A 19,424-nucleotide genomic window follows, 5' to 3' on the forward strand; every position below is an offset into this window, starting at 1 on the left:
GCAGGTAAGTGAGAGCTGGGGCCAGATATAAGCAGAAAGTCAGAACTTTTTTATTTAAAAATTAAAAAAAAAATTTTTTGGAGGGGGTAAGAAAGTTGTATCTTGCAGTCTTTTAGGACCACTGCCCTAACAACATCAGATAGGATATCTGTAAGTAGAAAGAAGCTAGGAATGTGGAATTGAATTTCCTGCATCAGCTGCGATTACAAGGAGGGTAAGAGAATGGTTGAGCTGATTATTTTCTATTTTCTTTTCCTGGAAATAGTGTGTATTTTTAGTCATTAACTAATATTTTGGTTTTGTTTAATATCCCAGAAGCATTTATTCCTCTCTTAAACAGGTAAAGTGCTCCTGATGACACTCACTCAGAGAATTTACCTTACCCTTCTTTCAGGGAAAGTGAATTTTACAAGTTAATTCTGCATGTTTCCCCTACAACTGATTTCATTCTGTATCATTAAATGGCTATTTATTTTCTCCCTTCTACTTAGTCCAAGATTGGACATTGTTGAGTTTTGTTTGAACAGTGTTTGTTATGCTAAAAAAGGACACTGGGCCTGGGGGAACTCATCCTGTGTCTAGATCAACAAATAGAACTCTGGAGGATTCCTGATCCTCTGGTTCCTCCCACGTGGTTTGAAAGGTGCTTACCCTTTCCAATCAAATATTGACTTCTGCACTAATCCAAACAGTTTTTTTTCTGAAGCTGTAAACTGAAAACAGAAATATTGCCTTGAGTGAGAGAAATCTAGGAAGCAGTAGGTTTCATTTTTTGTCAGCCTGCCTGGCCTTTACTTGGCTAACACTTGGGAGTGTTGACAGTCCTGAGCCCTCTTGGCAGAGAACAAAGGTTAGAAAGAGAGAAGCCCTCAGGCAGGGGGACAGATCTCTCTTTGCCTCATTAGGGAGAATTCAGCCTTGTCTGTCTGGTTGGCAGGGCACACTTAATCACTGAGACTCAGCATTTCAGCAGTTTGCAAAGGAAAGTGATATGAAGGGACAGCTGCAAGTAAGTCACAGCCTAGATCTGAAGAGATCAAGCACTCACTTCACTTGGAGGAAAGAGAGAAGGAAGGAAGCTGAGGACTTAGCAGGGTAAGTTTTTTCCGTCAACCTGTCTGCTTGCTTAGTTTATAATTGAGTAAAGTATTTATCACCCCAGGCAGTGTTAATCACTGATTAAACAGCTGAATGTGGCCGTAATTACAGTGTCCTTAATGCATTTCTCCTTTTCTTTTCCTACCACCTTATAAGGATCGCCAATGACCAGTTTCACTCTCCCTTCTCCCTACCTTCCCAAAGATGTTTTGCATTTTTTGGTGACTTACAGAAAATTAGATGAGCACTCCTTATCTGCAGATAGTGAAAATATGACTGTAGTTTAGGTGAAGCTTGGGACTCTTGGTGGTAAAGCAGAAGATGGGAAACCTAGGTCTAGGAATAGATTAATATTTTGACTTGTAATTTGGACATGAAGGATAAAAGTTTTTCTAGGCAATCAAGATCGTGTCTCCTCTCCTCTTCAGTTCTTGGTGTTGGTGTTCTCTCTTTCATACTGGGACTAAATTAGAGCCTAAGTCACTGGGGATGGCTAGAAAAAAATGAAAGGGATTCCCTTTCTAAGTGGAGAACATTCTGGACTCTGGAAAGTTCAAAGAGCTTATTGCAGTTCTTTTCAGCTTCTCCCATGTGTCCCCTGTTTTTTCCTTTGTTTCTCTCAGTTTATAACCCATAAACAGGGAGGAGCCTGGGGCTCTTTGCAGGAAAATTAGAACCAGGGAAGCTGTGTCTGGGCCTGGGGTATACAAACTCAAACATGAACCTGATGATATATATAGATGCAGATCAAAGACCTGGCTTCTCACCCACCTTCTTACTTTTCTGCCAGAAAGCTAACTCACTTGTATCACGAACATTGTGCTCTAGACACAGAGGAGACTGTGACATTAGGGATTTTTTACCACCACTCCTCTTCCCCAAACTGTGTGATACTTCTGCTTTCTAACCAGTTCAACCAACTCCCAGATTGCCAAGAGCTAATCTTCCATTAGAGGAAGACCTCTCCTTGGAAATGCAGATAAATAAAGCAGTACCTTTCTGACTTTAAGTGACTTGCTTCCATTGCAGCAAAAAGGCTTATGTTTTAACTTCAGGGAGATATCTATTATAAATTCTGGGACCTAAGACCCTAGAGTTGTCTTAAATCACACTTCTCCTTCCATACCTATTAAAAAAAAAAAAAAAAAGTCCATTCTTTCAAGGTTTAAGAAAGTGTTATCTTGGCCGGGTGCTGTGGCTCATGCCTGTAATCCCAGCACTTTGGGAAGTTGAGGCAGGCGGATCACGAGATGAGGAGTTCGAGACCAGCCTGACCAATGTGGTGAAACCCCGTCTCTACTAAAAATACAAAAATTAGCCAGGCGTGGTGGTGCGAGCCTGTAATCTCAGCTACTCAGGAGACTGAGGCAGGAGAATCACTGGAACCCGGGAGGTGGAGGTTGCAGTGAGCCAAGATCGCACCACTGCACTCCAGCCTGGGTGACAGAGTGAGACTCCGTCTCAAAAAAAAAAAAAGAAAGAAAAAGAAAGTATTATCTTGCCTGAGGCGGGTGGGTAGAGTAGATAAATGCCTTTTCTAGAATGGCAGTGATTCTGAAAATGCAATGAGAATGTGAGGTGATTAAAAGTAGAGGAGAGAATGAGGTTAGTTGTTGGAAATGGGGTCCTAAAGTGTGAAGGGCAATTCCATCTACTCTTTTACTAAAAGGACATGACCCTTAAACCCTAAGATAATCTAATATCATTAGGTCCAATTTCTTCTTCATTGAAGGTAATATATAGGATATGGTATACAGGTGAGCTTGGCTATTTCTGTTCTGTGGACTCTGAAACCATCCATTCACCCTTGGGATAAGGGGAGATATTAAGAGGGTAGATGGAAACGTAAGGATGAGGAGAAAGAAAGTACAAAGGAAAATACAAATTTATTCCTCCATTAACCTGAGGATGGGTTTTTAAGAGTCATGTTGTAAGATATGGATATGAACTAGATAATTCTGGGAGCTTTTTGTTTGTTTTTGCCACCTGCATACACCTCAGCTGCATGATGATTCTGAGGTTTTTCCTAACAGATCTGATCTAGAAGGATCAAATGTCAGATCATTTTTGTAACAAAACATGATCCCTGGTTTGAACTTTAACAGTTACCTCATTCATATGGCCAGCATTTTTAATCCTCTATCATTTCTCTGTACCTGAAGACAGTTAATCTGGGGATTAATAACTTTTTAGCCTCTCAGTTTCTATGAATACCTTCCTTTCTTTTTTAATTGAAGTGAAAATCATATAACATAAAATTAGTAATTTTAAAGTGAGCAATTAAATGGCATTTAGTATATTCACAGTATTGCGCAACCACCATTTTTGTCTTGTTTCAAAACATTTTTATCACCCCAAAAGAAGACCCCATAACCATTAAGCAGTTACTCCTCATTTTTCCTTCCACCCAACCCTTAGCAACTACCAATCTGCCTTATGTGTCTGGGTTTACCTGTTTACATATTTCGTAGAAACGGCATCATACAACATGTATATAACCTTTTGTGTCTGGCTTTCTTCACTTAGCATAATGTTTTTTGAAGTTCATCTACATTGTAGCATGTATCAGTATTTCATTTCTTTTTATAGCTGAATAATATACATCTTCATATGTATATTTATATCCTAATTTGTTTATCCATTTATCCATTGATGGACCTTTTTGGGTTGTTTCTACCTTTTAGCTGTTGTGAATAGTGCTGCTATGAACATTCACTTATAAATATTGGTTTGAGTATCTGTTTTTAAATATTTTGGGCACATACCTAAGAAAGAAATTTCTGGTTATATAGTAATATTATGTTAACTTTTTGGGGAACTGCCATACTGTTTTCTATAGTGGTGGCACTATTTTACATTCTTACCTGTAGTGTATGAGGGTTCAAATTACTCCATATCCTCATCAACACTTGTTATTTTCTGTTTTTTTGATAATAGCCATACTAGTGGGTATGAAGTGATATCTCACTGTTGCTCTGATTTGCATTTTCCTAATGACTATTGACCTTATTTTCTTGTGTTTATTGTCCATTTGCATATATTCTTTGGGAAAATGTCTATTCACATATTTTGCCCAATTTTTTAGTTGGGTTGTTTGGTGGTTTTTTTGTTTGTTCTTTGTTATTGAGTTGTGGGAATTCTTTATATATTCTGGATACTAACACCTTACCAGATATATGGCGTGCAAATATTTTCTTCCATTCTTTGGGGTGTCATTTGACTCTGCTGTTAGCATCTTTTGATGCACAAAAGTTTTCAGTTTTGCTGTCCAATTTATCTATTTTGCTGGTGGTGGTGTTGCCTGTGCTTTTGGTGTCATATCCTAGAAATTATTGCCAAAACCTATGTCATGAACCTTCCCCCATAGACTTTTACAGACTTTTTACTTCTAAAGTTTAGGTCTTTATACTTTAGACGTTCAAACTCAAGTCATTCTGTTTCATTAATTTGCAGAATGTTTCTGCCCATATTTCTGTGTTTATTCTCTCCTCTGTGCTTAGAATTTTTTCCCTATTTCCAAGTATTCAAAGTATTCCCATCTTTCAAGCTACCTGCTTCATGAAGAAAGCCACTGAAGAAATTCTCACCCACTGGAGAGATTTCTTTTTCTGATCTCCCATTAGTGCTTTAGTTGCACTTTTCTGGTTGGATTTATGTAGTACCTTACAGTCTATATCTAATTTCCCTACAAGACTTTTAGATGAGATACATATTTTTCATTTTTGCTTCTATATAGAGTGTTTTGCAGATGATTTCATCTGTTTATCAGTAAATACATATTACCTGAATGGACATTTTAATTTTTCTCATATGGTCCTTCCTGTTTCCTCAGCTCTTATGGAAGGCATGGGAGAAGATGAGACAGGGAAGGAGGACAGCACAGAGTCACAGCCAGATGGTGACTGAGTGTAGGCTTATTTCTACCTCAAAACTTACCACTGTAGGAAATTTTTCTGACTTGCTTGACTACATAACTCTTAGTGCACGTTTTGTATTACATTTAATTTTTACTTGGCAAATTGCTTATAAATGTGATAATAGATGTTTCAAAATGTTTTCTCTCTCTAACTAGATTAAATTGTCTAAGTCTCCAATTGGATGATCGCTTTGGACAACTAAAACTTCTATTGCTTTTTCCTCTTTTAAATTGAGTTTTAAAATACACTAAAGATATATTAACATTTTCTCCTGATAAAAAAAAGTCAAACATTACAGATAAGTATACAGTCGCGTTCGATCAGCCCAGTTCCTATTTAACTGGCTTCTTACCCTACTCAGAGTTAATCACTGTTACCAGTTTTCTTTTTTTTTTTTTTTTTGAGACAGAGTTTTGCTCTCGTTGCCCAGGCTGGAGTGCAATACCGTGATGTCGGCTCACTGCAACCTCCACTTCCTGGGTTCAAGCAATTCTCCTGCCTCAGCCTCCCAGGTAGCTGGGATTACAGGCACCCACCACCACACCCACCTAAGTTTTTGTATTTTTAGTAGAGACAGGGTTTCACCATGTTGGCCAGGCTGGTCTTGAACTCCTGACCTCAGGTGATCTGCCTGCCTTGGCCTCCCAAAGTACTGGGATTACAGGTGTGAGCCACCATGCCTGGCTGTTACCAGTTTTCTATGGGCCCTGTCAAATTTTTTTTATGCATTTATTTACATATATATATACACACACACACACGTATATATACACATATACATATGTATATACATACACATATATATATAAAAAATGGGACTTAATATGTATAAATTATATTCATATAAAATTGTTTCTTCTCGGCTGGGCGCAGTGGCTCAAGCCTGTAATCCTAGCACTTTGGGAGGCCAAGGTGGGTGGATCACCTGAGGTCAGGAGTTTGAGACCAGCCTCACCAACATGGTGAAACCCCATCTCTACTAAAAAGTACAAAAATTAGCCAGGTATGGTGGCGCCTGCCCATAGTCCCAGCTACACTGGAGGCTGGGTGGAGGAGTGAGCTGAGATTGCTCTGCTGCACTCCAGCCTGGGCGACAGAGCGAGACTCTATCTCAAACAACAACAACAAACTCTTTTTTCTCTATTTTTTACAGCTGCCTATGGTGATCAATAACCAGTAAATACTGAATAAATCTTACTGATAACCTGGGTGTGAGAGACTTGAATGAGAAGTGAAAGGTCAAGCATATGAAAACACTTCACATGTGTCCAGCTTGTAAAATTCTATTCCATGTCTGTTCTGCATATAGTCTCCACGTATCACTGGACAGGCCATGGCTCCACGGTCCCGGCGACGAAGGCACAGGAAACCTCCCTCATCAGTGGCTCCCATCATTATGACCCCAACCACAATTGTGACCCCTATGCCTCTGACCCCCTCAAAACCGGGCCCTAGCATTGACACACTTGGCTTCTTCTCCTTGGATGATAATGTTCCTGGCCTATCGCAGCTGATCCTTCAAAAGCTGAACATGAAAAGCTATGAAGAATACAAGTGAGTGACCAGCTCTATGGAAGAGGGATATATTGTCTCTGGTAGAAGTAAATTTCAGAAGGTGGAGAGGGAGTACAGTTTGGGGAATATGAAGTATTTGCAATAAGCTATTTTCTCATCCTGACTTTTGCTATATTTTACTATATTACTATAAAAGAAGAAATATTCACTTAAGTGAAAAATGATGGCAGTGAGAGACGTAGGAGTACGTGGAAATGTGTAGGAGACAAGATGAGGGGCATGAGAGATTTTGGAGATACTCCTTTGCCCACTGCCATTCCTTCTCCATGCTGTCTCTGCAGGTTGGTGGTAGATGGGGGTACCCCTGTATCAGGCTTTGGATTTCGATGTCCTCAAGAAATGTTCCAGAGGATGGAAGACACATTTCGATTCTGTGCTCACTGTAGAGTACTCCCTAGTGGCCTTTCAGACTCCAAGGTTCTCCGGCACTGTAAGAGGTGACTTGTGGGGGTGCTAATCGGGAGACATTCAGAAATGATCCTGTACTAGCCGGACATGATGACTCATGCCTGTAATCCCAGCACTTTGGGAGGCCAAGGCAGGTAGATCACATGAGGCCAGCCTGGCCAACATGGCAAAACCCTGTCTCTACTAAAAATACAAAAATTAGCCCGGTGTGGGGGCACACACCTGTAGTCTCAGCTACTCGAAAGGCTGAGGTGGGAGAATTGCTTGAACCCAGGAGGCAGAGGTTCCTGTACTATGACCTCATTCCAAGAGGAAAGATCTGAAAGTTTTCAAAATAACCTAAGGCTTAGGTCCTCATTTTTTGTCATCCAGGTTACAGAGATTAGAACAATGTTCTAACCCTGCTTATTTTTGGTGTTACTGGGAAGTGAGACAAGAAACCACAATACAGTCCTCTCTATCTCTCTCTCAAGTACTCAAGGAGTAAGACTACATTTGTTCTGGGGAGGTGGGGGTTGAACCATACCTGTTATGAGAGGACAGCTGCAAACTCGTGGTGTTTTTTCTAATAGTGATATAAAAAGTTCCAGATAGAGAGTAAGGTATCACTCTGTCTGGCAGAATAATTATATTCCCAATCCCTCCTGCCTTGTCTGCCAAATGTAGTCCCCAAAATTGGTGCATCAGCTGTCATTCCTCTCCCTACCTTCCTTACTTATTCACCATCCTAGGTGCAGGAATATCAGTTCCTTTCCTCAGATAACCCCAATCACATTTATAGTATAAGAATTATTTCTCTCTCATTGTCTCAGGTGCAGAAATGTCTATTACTGTGGTCCGGAGTGCCAGAGGTCAGACTGGCCTGCACACAGGAGGGTTTGTCAAGAGCTTCGTCTTGTGGCCGTGGACCGTCTCATGGAATGGCTTCTGGTCACAGGTGGAGTGGTGGTGTTGAGGAACTCTGCTGTAATGGTCATAGTTGATTGTATTTAAAGGAAGATACAAAATCATATTGTTACGAAAAAATGAGGAAGTGGGGCAAAGGTTGGGGCACCCCTGCTCACAGGTTGGCAGAGTGAACATGGAGGGAATATTGATCATTAGTGAGGGGCAAATTTTGAAGCCAGGAAAGCATTAGGTTACTTCTTATTTCTTCTTTCCTACAGGTGATTTTGTCCTACCCTCAGGACCTTGGCCATGGCCACCTGAAGCTGTACAGGACTGGGACTCCTGGTTTTCTATGAAGGGGTTACACCTAGATGCTACACTGGATGCTGTGCTAGTCAGTCATGCCGTGACCACTTTATGGGCCAGTGTAGGACGGCCAAGGCCAGACCCAGATGTCCTGCAGGGATCTTTGAAGCGGCTGCTGACAGATGTCCTGTCACGGCCCTTGACTCTGGGCCTAGGACTTAGGGCCTTGGAGATAGATGTTAGGAGGATTGGGGGAAGCACAGTGCATGTGGTTGGTGCTTCCCATGTGGAGACATTTCTTACTCGCCCTGGGGACTATGATGAACTTGGCCACATGTTTCCTGGGCACCTTGGACTCCGTGTGGTCATGGTGGGTGTAGATGTGGCTAATGGCTTTTCACAGAGCACCTCAACTTCACCCCTGGAACCTGGCACAATTCAGCTTAGTGCCCACAAGAGCCTCTATCATGACTTCTGGGAGGAGCAAGTAGAGACTGGGCAGACAGACCATCCAGATTTGGTGGCAGCATTCCATCCAGGTAAGACTCATCGGTTCAGGGGAATAGAGGGTGGCTTCCCTGAGAATTTTCCATCCTGAATCTTGTATCTTCTGTCTTTGGAATCCCATTCGTTTGGTCTCATTAAACACAATATGATGACAGCTTTTCTTTTTTTTTTTTTTTTTTTTGAGACGGAGTCTGGCTCTGTCACCCAGGCTGGAGTGCAGTGGCGCGATCTCGGCTCACTGCAAGCTCCGCCTCCCGGGTTTACGCCATTCTCCTGCCTCAGCCTCCCGAGTAGCTGGGACTACAGGCGCCCGCCACCTCGCCCGGCTAGTTTTTTTTTGGTATTTTTTTAGTAGAGACGGGGTTTCACCGTGTTAGCCAGGATGGTCTCGATCTCCTGACCTCGTGATCCGCCCGTCTCGGCCTCCCAAAGTGCTAGGATTACAGGCTTGAGCCACCGCGCCCGGCCGACAACTTTTCTTGATGATTTGCAATATGTACTACACTTGGGTTCAGAATTTTTCATCGAAGAACTTGGAGTGGACGATGATGATGATGATGATAATGATGATAATGATTGGGGATAAGCAAGGTGAGGAGTGGGGTGCTCACAGTCAAATATCTTGCTCTTAGGGTCTGCTTTAGTCTTTCCCTATTCCCATTTTCATTTTTGTTCCACAGGTTTCCATTCCTCCCCAGACTTGATGGAGGCTTGGCTGCCCACCCTGCTGCTACTTCGTGACTATAAGATTCCTACATTGATTACTGTTTACAGGTTTTAACCTCTTCCTATTTGTGATACTTCCCTGACTTTACATCTCTCTTTATATAGATGAGCTCATTTTGCCCCCTCTTGCTCATCTACCTTCTGGTGAGGATGTTCTTTTCCACATATGACTTTTTCATCCCCTTGGAACAGTCCTTTGCTAGTTAATTGAGTATCTAATGAGACATTTGGGAGGGAAGGATAGCCCTTGCCTAGTCCAGCGTTAGGCAATTTGGGGGATTGGTGATTACAGAAATGTCAGGCTCTTGGGCAATTTTTTCTTTATCTCTGTCACAATCAGTAATTTTTCTTCTCTCTTCTACAGTCATCAGGAGTTGGTATCCTCTTTGCAGATTCTGGTGGAACTGGATACACACATCACTGCCTATGGGGCTAATCCTTTCATGTCCCTCAAACCTGAACAGGTCTATTCCAACCCCAACAAGCAGCCAGTATACTGCAGTGCATATTATATCATGTTTCTTGGAAGCTCCTGTCAGCTGGATAATAGTCAATTAGAAGAGAAAGTGGATGGTGGGATTTAAATAGATCATGACTGGACATCTGGAAAATGGGGAGGTTGTGATGAAATTACCCTGCTAATGCCAAATTCTTGCAAACTTTGAAAAACACTATATTCTAAACCTCATTCACTGTTTGGGTAAAAATTCTAAGCTGAATGAGAGTTTTTGTATAACGTAATTAGTTTCTTTCTTTTTTTGAGATGGAGTCTTGCTCTGTTGCCTAGGCTAGAGTGCAGTGGCGCGATCTCGGCTTACTGCAGCCTCCACCTCCTGGGTTCAAGCGGTTCTCCTGCCTCAGCCTCCCTAGTAGCTGGGATTACAGGTGCGCACCACCACACCTGGCTAATTTTTGTATTTTCAGTACAGACAGAGTTTCGCCGTGTTGACCAGGCTTGTATCAAACCCTTGATCTCAGGTGATCTGCCTGCCTTGACCTCCCAAAGTTCTGGAATTACAGGCATGAGCCACCATGCCCAGCCAATGTAACTGGTTTCTAAGAGTTTAGCCACAGTACCTTTTAGAGATAGGAAATTAGATTGAGTGGGTGGGAAGAGGCCCTGATGTTAGTCTTTCCAGAGCTTATAGTTCCTAACACTTTCCTTTGTAAGGAAGTTTACCTTTTGACTGGAACCAGATGGCACTGAGGAGAAGAATGAGAACCACCTTATTCTTCTGAAAAAGACTTTCTTCTCATCCAGTAATTTGGGCTAAAAAATGGAAAGATGTTGATGATTTGAAGTGGTAGAAGAATGGACAAGTCAGGGAAGTCACTGGGAACATGGATGAGGTTGTAAGCATTGGTATACTGTCCTGTTTCCTGGCTTTTTTGAGAGAAATGTCTAATTTTCCTGTTTTCTCTTGGGGACTTTTGACCCTAGAGTAGCCCTGGTGTTGTATTTGAGATATCCCAAGCTATATCAGACTTTACCTGAATATACTGGAGTTACTTTTTATCCCCCATTCTATAGCCCAATAAACTCAGTTTGGGGCTTCTCAAGTCACTTGTTTTATTTCCTGTTCACTGGCAAGTATTACTCATCTGCACATAACACCTCAAGACTGGAAGTTTCTCTCTTGCTAACAGAGTAATTAGCATCAGTTCTCTGGGTCTGCCACTCTGTCACACATTTGCCTCATGTCATCCTTTTCTTTTTTACTTTTTTTTTTTTTTTTTTGAGACGGAGTCTTGCTGTGTCACCCAGGCTGGAGTGCAGTGGCGCAATCTCAGCTCACTGCAAGCTCCGCCTCTCGGATTCACGCCATTCTCCCGCCTCAGCCTCCGAGTAGCTGGGACTACAGGCGCCCGCCACCACGCCCGGCTAGTTTTTTGTATTTTTAGTAGAGACAGGGTTTCACCATGTTAGCCAGGATGGTCTCGATCTCCTGACCTTGTGATCGACCCGCCTCGGCCTCCCAAAGTGCTGGGATTACAGGCTTGAGCCACTGCACCCAGCCTTTTTTTCCTTTTTTTTTTCTGGAGACAGTCTTGCTCTGTCACCAAGGCTGGAGTGCAGTGGCATTATCATAGCTCGTTGCAGCCTCAGACTCCTGGGTTCAAGTGATCCTTCCATTTCATTCTCTCAAGTAGTTGGGACTTAAGGTGCATACCACCATGCCCAGCTAACTTTTTGTTTTTTCTAAAGACAGGGCCTCCTTGTGTTGCCCAGGCTGGTCTTAAACTCCTGGGCTCAAGCAGTCCTCCCACCCAGAGTGTTAGGATTACAGGCATGAGACACCGTGCCCAGCCAGTATCATCCTCTTCTTATCATACTTTCAGGATTAGGACATTTCCTAGGTATTCATTCCTACAATCTTGCCATGACTGTCTCTCGCACACATACAGCCCATCACCCCAACACACACATACATACTCTGTTGCCCACTCTAATAGGGATAATTTTAGAATTTCGTATGTTCATTCAAAACAGTACCTGTCATGCTACAGGTAATGTGTTTTGGCTTTGGGGAGATTGAAAGGTGAATGAGACATGGTGTTTATTCTTAGGAAGGGAAATAATATTTATGTATATGGAGATACCTTTATTGCAAGGTAAAAAATGGAGTAAGAAACATGAGAGAGGCTTCTGGTGCTAAGGAAATAGAGTGAAAAGAGATCATTTTGTTAAATGATACTGAAAATATTCTGAGTGGGAATTTTATGAAACAGCACAGGGCACTCAAGGTGGAAGGAGCAACAGGACGGGAAGTTTGGAGGCAGAAAAGCCTATGGGATATTTGAAGGTACCTTTGGGGATTAGTATAAATTAAATCTGGAAGGTAGACTGAGATAAGATTATAGGAGTATTGTGGATTTTTGTAGATTTGAGTATGAATCCTGGGGCAGCCATCAAATTTTGTATCGCTGGGGAAGCTAAACTTCTCTAAGCCTTAGTTTCTTCATCTGTAAAATGGAAATAATACCAAGTACCCCAAATTAATATTGAAGTTAAATGAAAATGTTTGCAAAGTTGGAGAACTCACACATCCCAATTTCTTTCTTTCTTTTTTTTTTTTTTTTTTTTGAGACAGAGTCTTGCTGTTGCCCAGACTGGAATGCAGTGGTCCTATCCTGATTCACTGCGACCTTTGCCCCCCCCACCCACCCGGCTCAAGTGATCCTCCCACCTCAGCCTCCCTAGTAGCTGGGACCACAAGTGCAAGCCACCACGCCCAGCCAATTTTTGTATTTTTTGTAGAGACAGGATTTTGTCATGTTGCCCAGGCTGTTTTTGAACTCCTGAGCTCAAGAGATCCACCCTCCTCAGCCTCCCAAAGTGCTGGGATTACAGACATGAGCCACTGTGCCCAGCCCCCAGTTCCAAAACCTATAATCATTATATACTTACCAGTTCAATATCCCTAATCTGAAAACCCAAAATGCTCCCTGAGCATTTCCTTTGAGTGCTATGTCGGCACTCCAAAAGTTTCAGGTTTTGGAACATTTTGATCTCGGTACTCAAAAAGCTTTAGATTTTGGAGTATTTTGAATTTCGGATTTTTGGATTAGGGATGCTTAACCTGTACAAAATAGTAGTAGTCAAGACAATGTGATACTGGCATAGAATAGACATATAGGTCAGTGCAATAGAATTGAGAATTGTCTTAGTCTGCTTGGGCTGCTGTAACAAAATACTGTAAACTGTGTGGCTTGTAAACATCAAATTTATTTTCCACATTTCTGGAAGCTGGCAAGTCCAAGATCAAGGCACTAGCAGATTTTCTGTCTGGGAAGGGCATGTTCTTACTGTGGAAGGGGTGACTGAGCTAACTCTTTCCTCTTTTACAAGGACCCTAATCCCACTCATGAGGGCTCTGCTCTCATGACCTAATCATTTCCCAAAGATCCCACCTCCTAAAGCCAGAGGTTAGGATTTCAACATGTAAATTTGTATGTGTGTGTATGTGTGTGTGTGTGTGTGTGTGTGGTGTATGTATGTGTATGTGTTGAGGTGGAGGATAGTGGTTCATGCCTGTAGTCCCAGCACTTTGGGAGGTGGAGGCAAGCAGATTGTTTGAGCTCAGGAGCTTGAGACCAGTGTGGGCAACATCCTGAAACCCTGTCTCTAAAAAAAATACAAAAAAAAATTAGCTGGGCATGGTAACCACATACCTGTAGTCCTAGCTACTTGAGGGGCTGAGGTGTGAGGATCGCTTAAGCCCAGGAGGTTGAGGCTGCAGTGAGCCAAGATTGCGCCACTGCACTCCAGCCTGGGTGAAAAGTGAGAACCTGTCTCAAAAAGAAAAGAAAAGAAAAAAAACCTTAACATTTATGGTCAATTGCTTTTTGACAAGGGTACATAAGCAATTAATTGGGAAAAGAACAGACTTTTCAACAAACAGTGCTCGGACAACTGGATATCCATGTGCAGAAGAATAAAATTACACCCTCACCTCACACAATATACAAAGATTAACTCAAAATGGTTCAAATACCTAAAACAAACTCTTCAAAGAAAATAAAGGGTAAAATCTTCATGAACTTACATTGGGCAATGTTTTCTTAGATGTGACACCAAAAGCACAAGCAACCAAAATAAAAATAAATAAATTAGACTATCAAAATTTAAAATTTTGGGCCAGATGTGGTGGCTCACACCTGAAATCCCAACATTTTAGGAGGCAAAGACAGGAGGACTGCTTAAGCCCAGAAGTTCAAGATGAGCCTAAGCAACATAGACCTATCTCTACAAAAAAGAAAAAATTAGCTGGACATGGTGGCACATGCCTGTAGTCACACTACTTGGGAGGCTGAGATGGAAAGATCACTTGAGCCCAGGAGGCTGCAGTGAGCCATGATCACACTCCGGCCTGGGTGACAGAGCGAGATCCTGTCCCCCCCCCCCCAAAAAAAGTGTAAAGAATGAGAGAAAATATTCACAAATTATATGTCTGATAAGGGACCTACAACTTAAAAGGACGGATAACCCAATTAAAAAATGGGCAAAGGATCTGAACATACATTTCCCCAAAAAAGATGTACAAATGGCCAATAAGTACATAAAAAGATGCTCAACATCATCAATCATTAAGGAATACAAATTAAAATTACAATGAGATACCACTTCCTACCCACTACGGTGGCTATGATTAAAAAAAAAAAAAAAGAGGTAGTAACAAGTGTTGATGAGGATCTGAAGAAATTGTAACCTTCATAACAGTGCTGGTGGGAATGTATGATGCAGCCAATTTGGAAAACAACAGTCTGGCAGTTCCTCAAACAGTTAAACATTGAGGGCCAGGTAATGATGACTCACGCCTATAATCCCAGCACTTTGGGAGGCTGAGCTAGGAGTATTGCTTAAAGCCAGGAGTTTGAGACCAGCCTGGGCAATGAGTCAAGACCCTGCCCCTTAAAAATAAATAAATAAATAAATAAAAGTTAAAAATTGACTTACCATTTGACCCAGCAGTTTTGCTCATAGGTTTGTACCCATGAGAAATGAAATCATATGTATATAAATATTCATAGCAGCGTTATTCATGATAGCCAAAAGATGAAAACAACCAAAATATCCATCAGCTTATGAATGGATAAGGAAAATGTGGTAAATCCTTACAAGGAAATAGTATTTGACCATAAAAGTAATGAAATACTGATTCATGCTACAATATGAAAGCCAGTTACAAAAGACTACATTCTGTACAAGTGCATTTATGTGAAATGTTCAGAATAGACAAGTCTATGGAGACAAAGTAGATTAGTGGCTACATGTGGAGGGGGAGTATAGGGGTATTGGGGGTGATGGGTAAAGGGTATGGGATATAACCATTCTAAAATTGATTGTGGTGATAGATGCACAACTCTGAATGTACTAAGAATCATTGAATTGTACACATATGGGTGAATTATATTTCAGTAAAGCTGTTACCAAATTTTTTTAATCTTAGAGAATGTAAAAAATAAGGATATTGAAATCCTTAACACAGTACCTAGCAAATAGTATGTCCTTAGTAGCTATTATTTGATAAATACCATTTTGAATTTTGCTCAGTAACATAGATTGAACTAGCAGTAGTGTGTAAGATGGTTTGGTAATGGAAAATCCAGTTAGGACACTACTGTCATGGTTCAGACAAGAGATAATGTAGGTGTCAGCTAAGATTATATCAGTAGGTATAGAGAGCAAGAGGTAATTTTTAACTACAAGTAAAGTAAATAAGTAGTGACATTTTGCAGGTAGAACATGAAAGTAAAATCTATAGGATTTGTTTGCTGATTGTGATGGATGAAGGGTGATGTATCTGTCAGCCAGAATATAATTAGAAACTACACAGTAACAGGTGGCACAAAAACATCCAATTTAGTAGAATGGTGGTGATAGTACATAAAAGTCCAAATGCCTAGCTTATTGTCAAATGCTGATTCTAAGATGGCTTCTGCCCTTAATAGGAGACTGACAAAAGCAAGGACAATATAATGGAGTTATATTTTCTAAAGTCAGCATATGAAATGAAAAAAATATTTTCAAAACTACCTTTGAAAATCCTTTAGGGTAACACATGGGTTCTCTCAGTAGATCTATCAGAGCCAGTTTTTTCCAGTGTTGGAAATAAATCTATATTTGGCTGATCACCAGATGAAGTAGTTGGCTTGGGTTTTGGAGACCCTATTGTAGTCAATCAGACAATTATTTATCAAACACTCACTACTAGGCTCTAAAGATATCCCTCTTCTCAAGGAGCTTACATTCTAGTTGGGGACAAAAACAATAAACACAGAATTTCAGATGCTTTTAAGTGGTATAAGGAAAATTAAATAATGAGCATAGCTGGTAGTGGTGGTTGTGCTGGTGGCAGCTACTAATGTTCAGGAAGTACCTCTCTGAGGAGATGACATTTTTTGTTGGTTTGACACAGGGTCGGGCTTTGTCACCCAGGCTGGAGTATAGTACCGAGATCTTGGCTTACTATAGCCTCTGCCTCCTGGGTTCAAGTGATTCTCCCCTGTGAGCCTCCTACATAGATGGGATTACAAGTGCATACTACTATGCCTAATTTTTATACTTTTTGTAGAGATGGGGTCTCACCATGTTGCCCAGGCTGGTCTCCAACTCCTGGGTTTAAGTGATCTGACTGCCTTGGGACTCCCAAAGTGCTAGGATTACAGGCATGAGCCAGTTCGCCCAGCCAGGAGACATTTGAGATGACACCATGGAGAACATTCCCAGTAGAAGCAATAGCAAGTGCAAAGGTCCTGAGAATCTCTGTTGCATTTGGTCACAAGCTTGGTATGTTTGGACCAAAGACCACTGTGTTCAGAAGTTAGTAATTAAGAAAAGTGAAGGCCAGGCATGGTGGCTCACCCCTGTAATCCCAGCACTTTGGGAGGCTGAGGCGGGTGGATCACAAGGTCAGGAGATCGAGACCATCCTGGCTAACACGGTGAAACCCCGTCTCTACTAAAAATACAAAAAATTAGCCGGGCGTGGTGGCAGATGCCTGTAGTCCCAGCTACTCGGGAGGCTGAGGCAGGAGAATGGTGTTAACCTGGGAGGCGGAGCTTGCAGTAAACTGAGATTGTGCCACTGTACTCCTTCCAGCCTAGGCAACAGAGCAAGACTCTGTCTCAAAAAAAAAAAAAAAAAACTTAGCCCAGCGTGGTGGTGGACGCCTGTAATCCCGGCTACTTGGGAGGCTGAGGTAGGAGAATTGCTTGAACCTGGGAGGCAGAGGTTGCTATGAGGTGAGATCGTGCCATTGTACTCCAGCCTGGGCAACAGAATGAGACTCTGTCTCAAAAAACCAAAAACAAACAAACAAAAAAACAGACTGACACAGTGGGATGTTCACATTAGAAGCATGATGCCTCTTATTTCACATGAACTCTGGGACATACAATGGCCTTCAGAGATGTTGACCCAGGCATGGTGGCTCATGCCTGTAATACACCCAGCACTTTGGGAGACTGAGGCAGGTGGATCGCTTGAGGCCAGGAGTTTGAGACCAGCCTGGCCAACATGGTGAAACCCCATCTGTACTAAAAATACAAAAAATTAGCTGGGCGTGGTGACATACCTACCAGCTACACAGGAGGCTGAGGCATGAGAATTGCTTGAACCCAGGAGGCAGAGGTTGCGGTAAGCCTAGATCGCACCACAGCACTCCAGCCTGGGTGACAGAGCAAGACACTGTCTCCAAAAAATTAAAAAATTTAAAAAGGTCCAGTTGACTCCAGAAAAGATCAGGAAGAGTTTATTGGAGCAAGAGGGAGATGAGCAACCTTGGAAACAAGTCTAATTAGATGAATAACTGTTAAAAGATGAGCAGTGCTTTCTTTTCTTTTTTTTTTTTTTGAGACGGAGTCTCACTCTGTAGCCCAGGCTAGAGTGCAGTGGCCGGATCTCAGCTCACTGCAAGCTCCGCCTCCCGGGTTCACGCCATTCTCCGGCCTCAGCCTCCCGAGTAGCTGGGACTACAGGCGCCCGCCACCTCGCCCGGCTAGTTTTTTGTATTTCTTAGTAGAGACGGGGTTTCACCGTGTTAGCCAGGATGGTCTCGATCTCCTGACCTCGTGATCCACCCGTCTCGGCCTCCCAAAGTGCTGGGATTACAGGCTTGAGCCACCGCGCCCGGCCAAGCAGTGCTTTCTAAGCAGAGGTTGCAGGAGGGAAGGGTCTCCGATCCTGGAACGCCTTTTATGCCAGGAAGAAAGGATGAATTGAAAGGATGAAATGGCAAATGTCATGGTAGACTATTGGACGATTCCTGCAGCTCAGGAAAGTGGACTGGAAATAACAGGTTTGGCAAATACCCTGTTATTGTGGTAATTAAGGCAGAGGGAGGGTTTGGAATGAGCTCACAAAGGGAACTCTGTAGAATGAACAGAGTAGGCTTCTCAGGCAATGCTTAAATCCTGAAGGTCTCTGGGGTAGGTAGGACAGAAAGTCCTGTGTTATTTTCCAGGTAGACAGACTTGGGCGCCAGGGAATTAATGCTGGTCACCCAGAGAGTTGTGCAGTTTTGTCTACCACTGTTAAATCAGGCAGTGACCTTCCTCAAATACTTTTCACTCCACACACTTATTTGGAAGCCATGTATATTTTGCTTGCTCTTCCCATTTAAAATCGTAGTCCACTCTATTCCACCCCCATGAGGAAGCTTTTGGGTAGAAAAGTGTATAGAGGAATAAGTTGATGTGCATCGGATGTGCAAACTTTAGTGTGCATCAAAACCACCTGGAGGACTTGTTAAAACAGATTGCTGGGCACCATCCCGGGAGTTTGATTCAGTAGGTCTAAGGTGGAGTTCAATAATCTGCATTACTAACACGTTTCCAGTATTATGATGATGCTGTTCCAGGGACCACACCCAGAAACTACCTTTTACCACTCTAAAAGGTAGCTGATTGGTTTTTGCTCTGTAATATAAATTCCTTAACGAGTTTAAAATATTGATCTGAGCCCTTGTAATTGCCTCGAATGTTTAATACTAATGTGTGTTTAATGCTCAAGCCCACGAGGGGAGCCTACAACCACCTAACAACTCCCTTCGGGAGTGATTTTGATTAGTTCATCTACAGTTCCAACTAAGATTTCCCACAAATATTACTTTCACAGGAGGCTAACAAAAAACGCTGTGTTTGTCCCCAGAAAATACCTGGAGAACGGCATTTCAAAGGCGGAGAGGCTGCACCAGCCTCCCTGTCTCAGCCCTTCTCTACTGCCCACCACTGAAGGGGCCCCGGACACCCCCAGGACTGCTGCAACTTCCTAGGTGACTTGAGGCAGCCTTAAAAGGGATTGGCGCAGGGTCCTTGCGACAGATAAATGTGATTAAAAATCCACTGGGCCACACGAAGGGAGAGTCTTTCTCTCAGGTGGAGCCTAGGGGCGGGACTCAGGGACAGCCCGCTCCCCGCACCGCCCCCTCCGGCTTCGGGGGCGTTCCCGGCTGCAGCAGCGATCCTAACGGGCTCGCGAGACGCCCCGCCTTCCCT

At 42.5% G+C, this 19,424-nt stretch overlaps 1 protein-coding gene across 6 annotated transcripts; it reads left to right on the top strand.

Annotated features, from left to right (window-relative positions):
- Positions 1 to 817: 817 nt before the first annotated feature.
- On the top strand, positions 818 to 10,985 carry MSS51 (MSS51 mitochondrial translational activator). Of its 6 annotated transcripts, XM_074001830.1 has the most exons (9): positions 1,047 to 1,095; positions 4,931 to 5,006; positions 6,325 to 6,569; positions 6,872 to 7,027; positions 7,811 to 7,935; positions 8,165 to 8,731; positions 9,380 to 9,473; positions 9,790 to 9,889; positions 10,597 to 10,985. In XM_074001830.1, the coding sequence occupies exons 3-9, from the start codon at positions 6,349 to 6,351 to the stop codon at positions 10,630 to 10,632; spliced, it is 1,299 nt and encodes a 432-aa protein (XP_073857931.1). In that variant the 5' UTR covers positions 1,047 to 1,095; positions 4,931 to 5,006; positions 6,325 to 6,348; the 3' UTR covers positions 10,633 to 10,985. The 6 variants fall into 6 exon arrangements, with proteins under 6 accessions (XP_073857930.1, XP_005565564.3, XP_073857928.1 ...); XM_074001829.1 differs by lacking the exon at positions 4,931 to 5,006 and having other exon boundaries at positions 818 to 1,095; positions 6,169 to 6,569; XM_005565507.5 differs by lacking the exon at positions 4,931 to 5,006 and having other exon boundaries at positions 818 to 1,095.
- The last annotated feature ends 8,439 nt before the right edge of the window (positions 10,986 to 19,424 follow it).

The sequence above is a fragment of the Macaca fascicularis genome, chromosome 9, assembly GCF_037993035.2.
Source record: "Macaca fascicularis isolate 582-1 chromosome 9, T2T-MFA8v1.1".
NCBI classification, from domain to species: domain Eukaryota; kingdom Metazoa; phylum Chordata; class Mammalia; order Primates; family Cercopithecidae; genus Macaca; species Macaca fascicularis.

Excerpts from the sequence above, each read along its gene's own strand:
- MSS51 (XM_074001827.1), top strand. The coding sequence starts at position 6,349 with ATGGCTCCACGGTCCCGGCGACGAAGGCACAGGAAACCTCCCTCATCA. Across the intron at positions 7,028-7,810 it reads GTTCTCCGGCACTGTAAGAG|GTGCAGAAATGTCTATTACT; the intron begins GTGACTTGTGGG and ends TCATTGTCTCAG. Across the intron at positions 7,936-8,164 it reads GGAATGGCTTCTGGTCACAG|GTGATTTTGTCCTACCCTCA; the intron begins GTGGAGTGGTGG and ends TCTTTCCTACAG.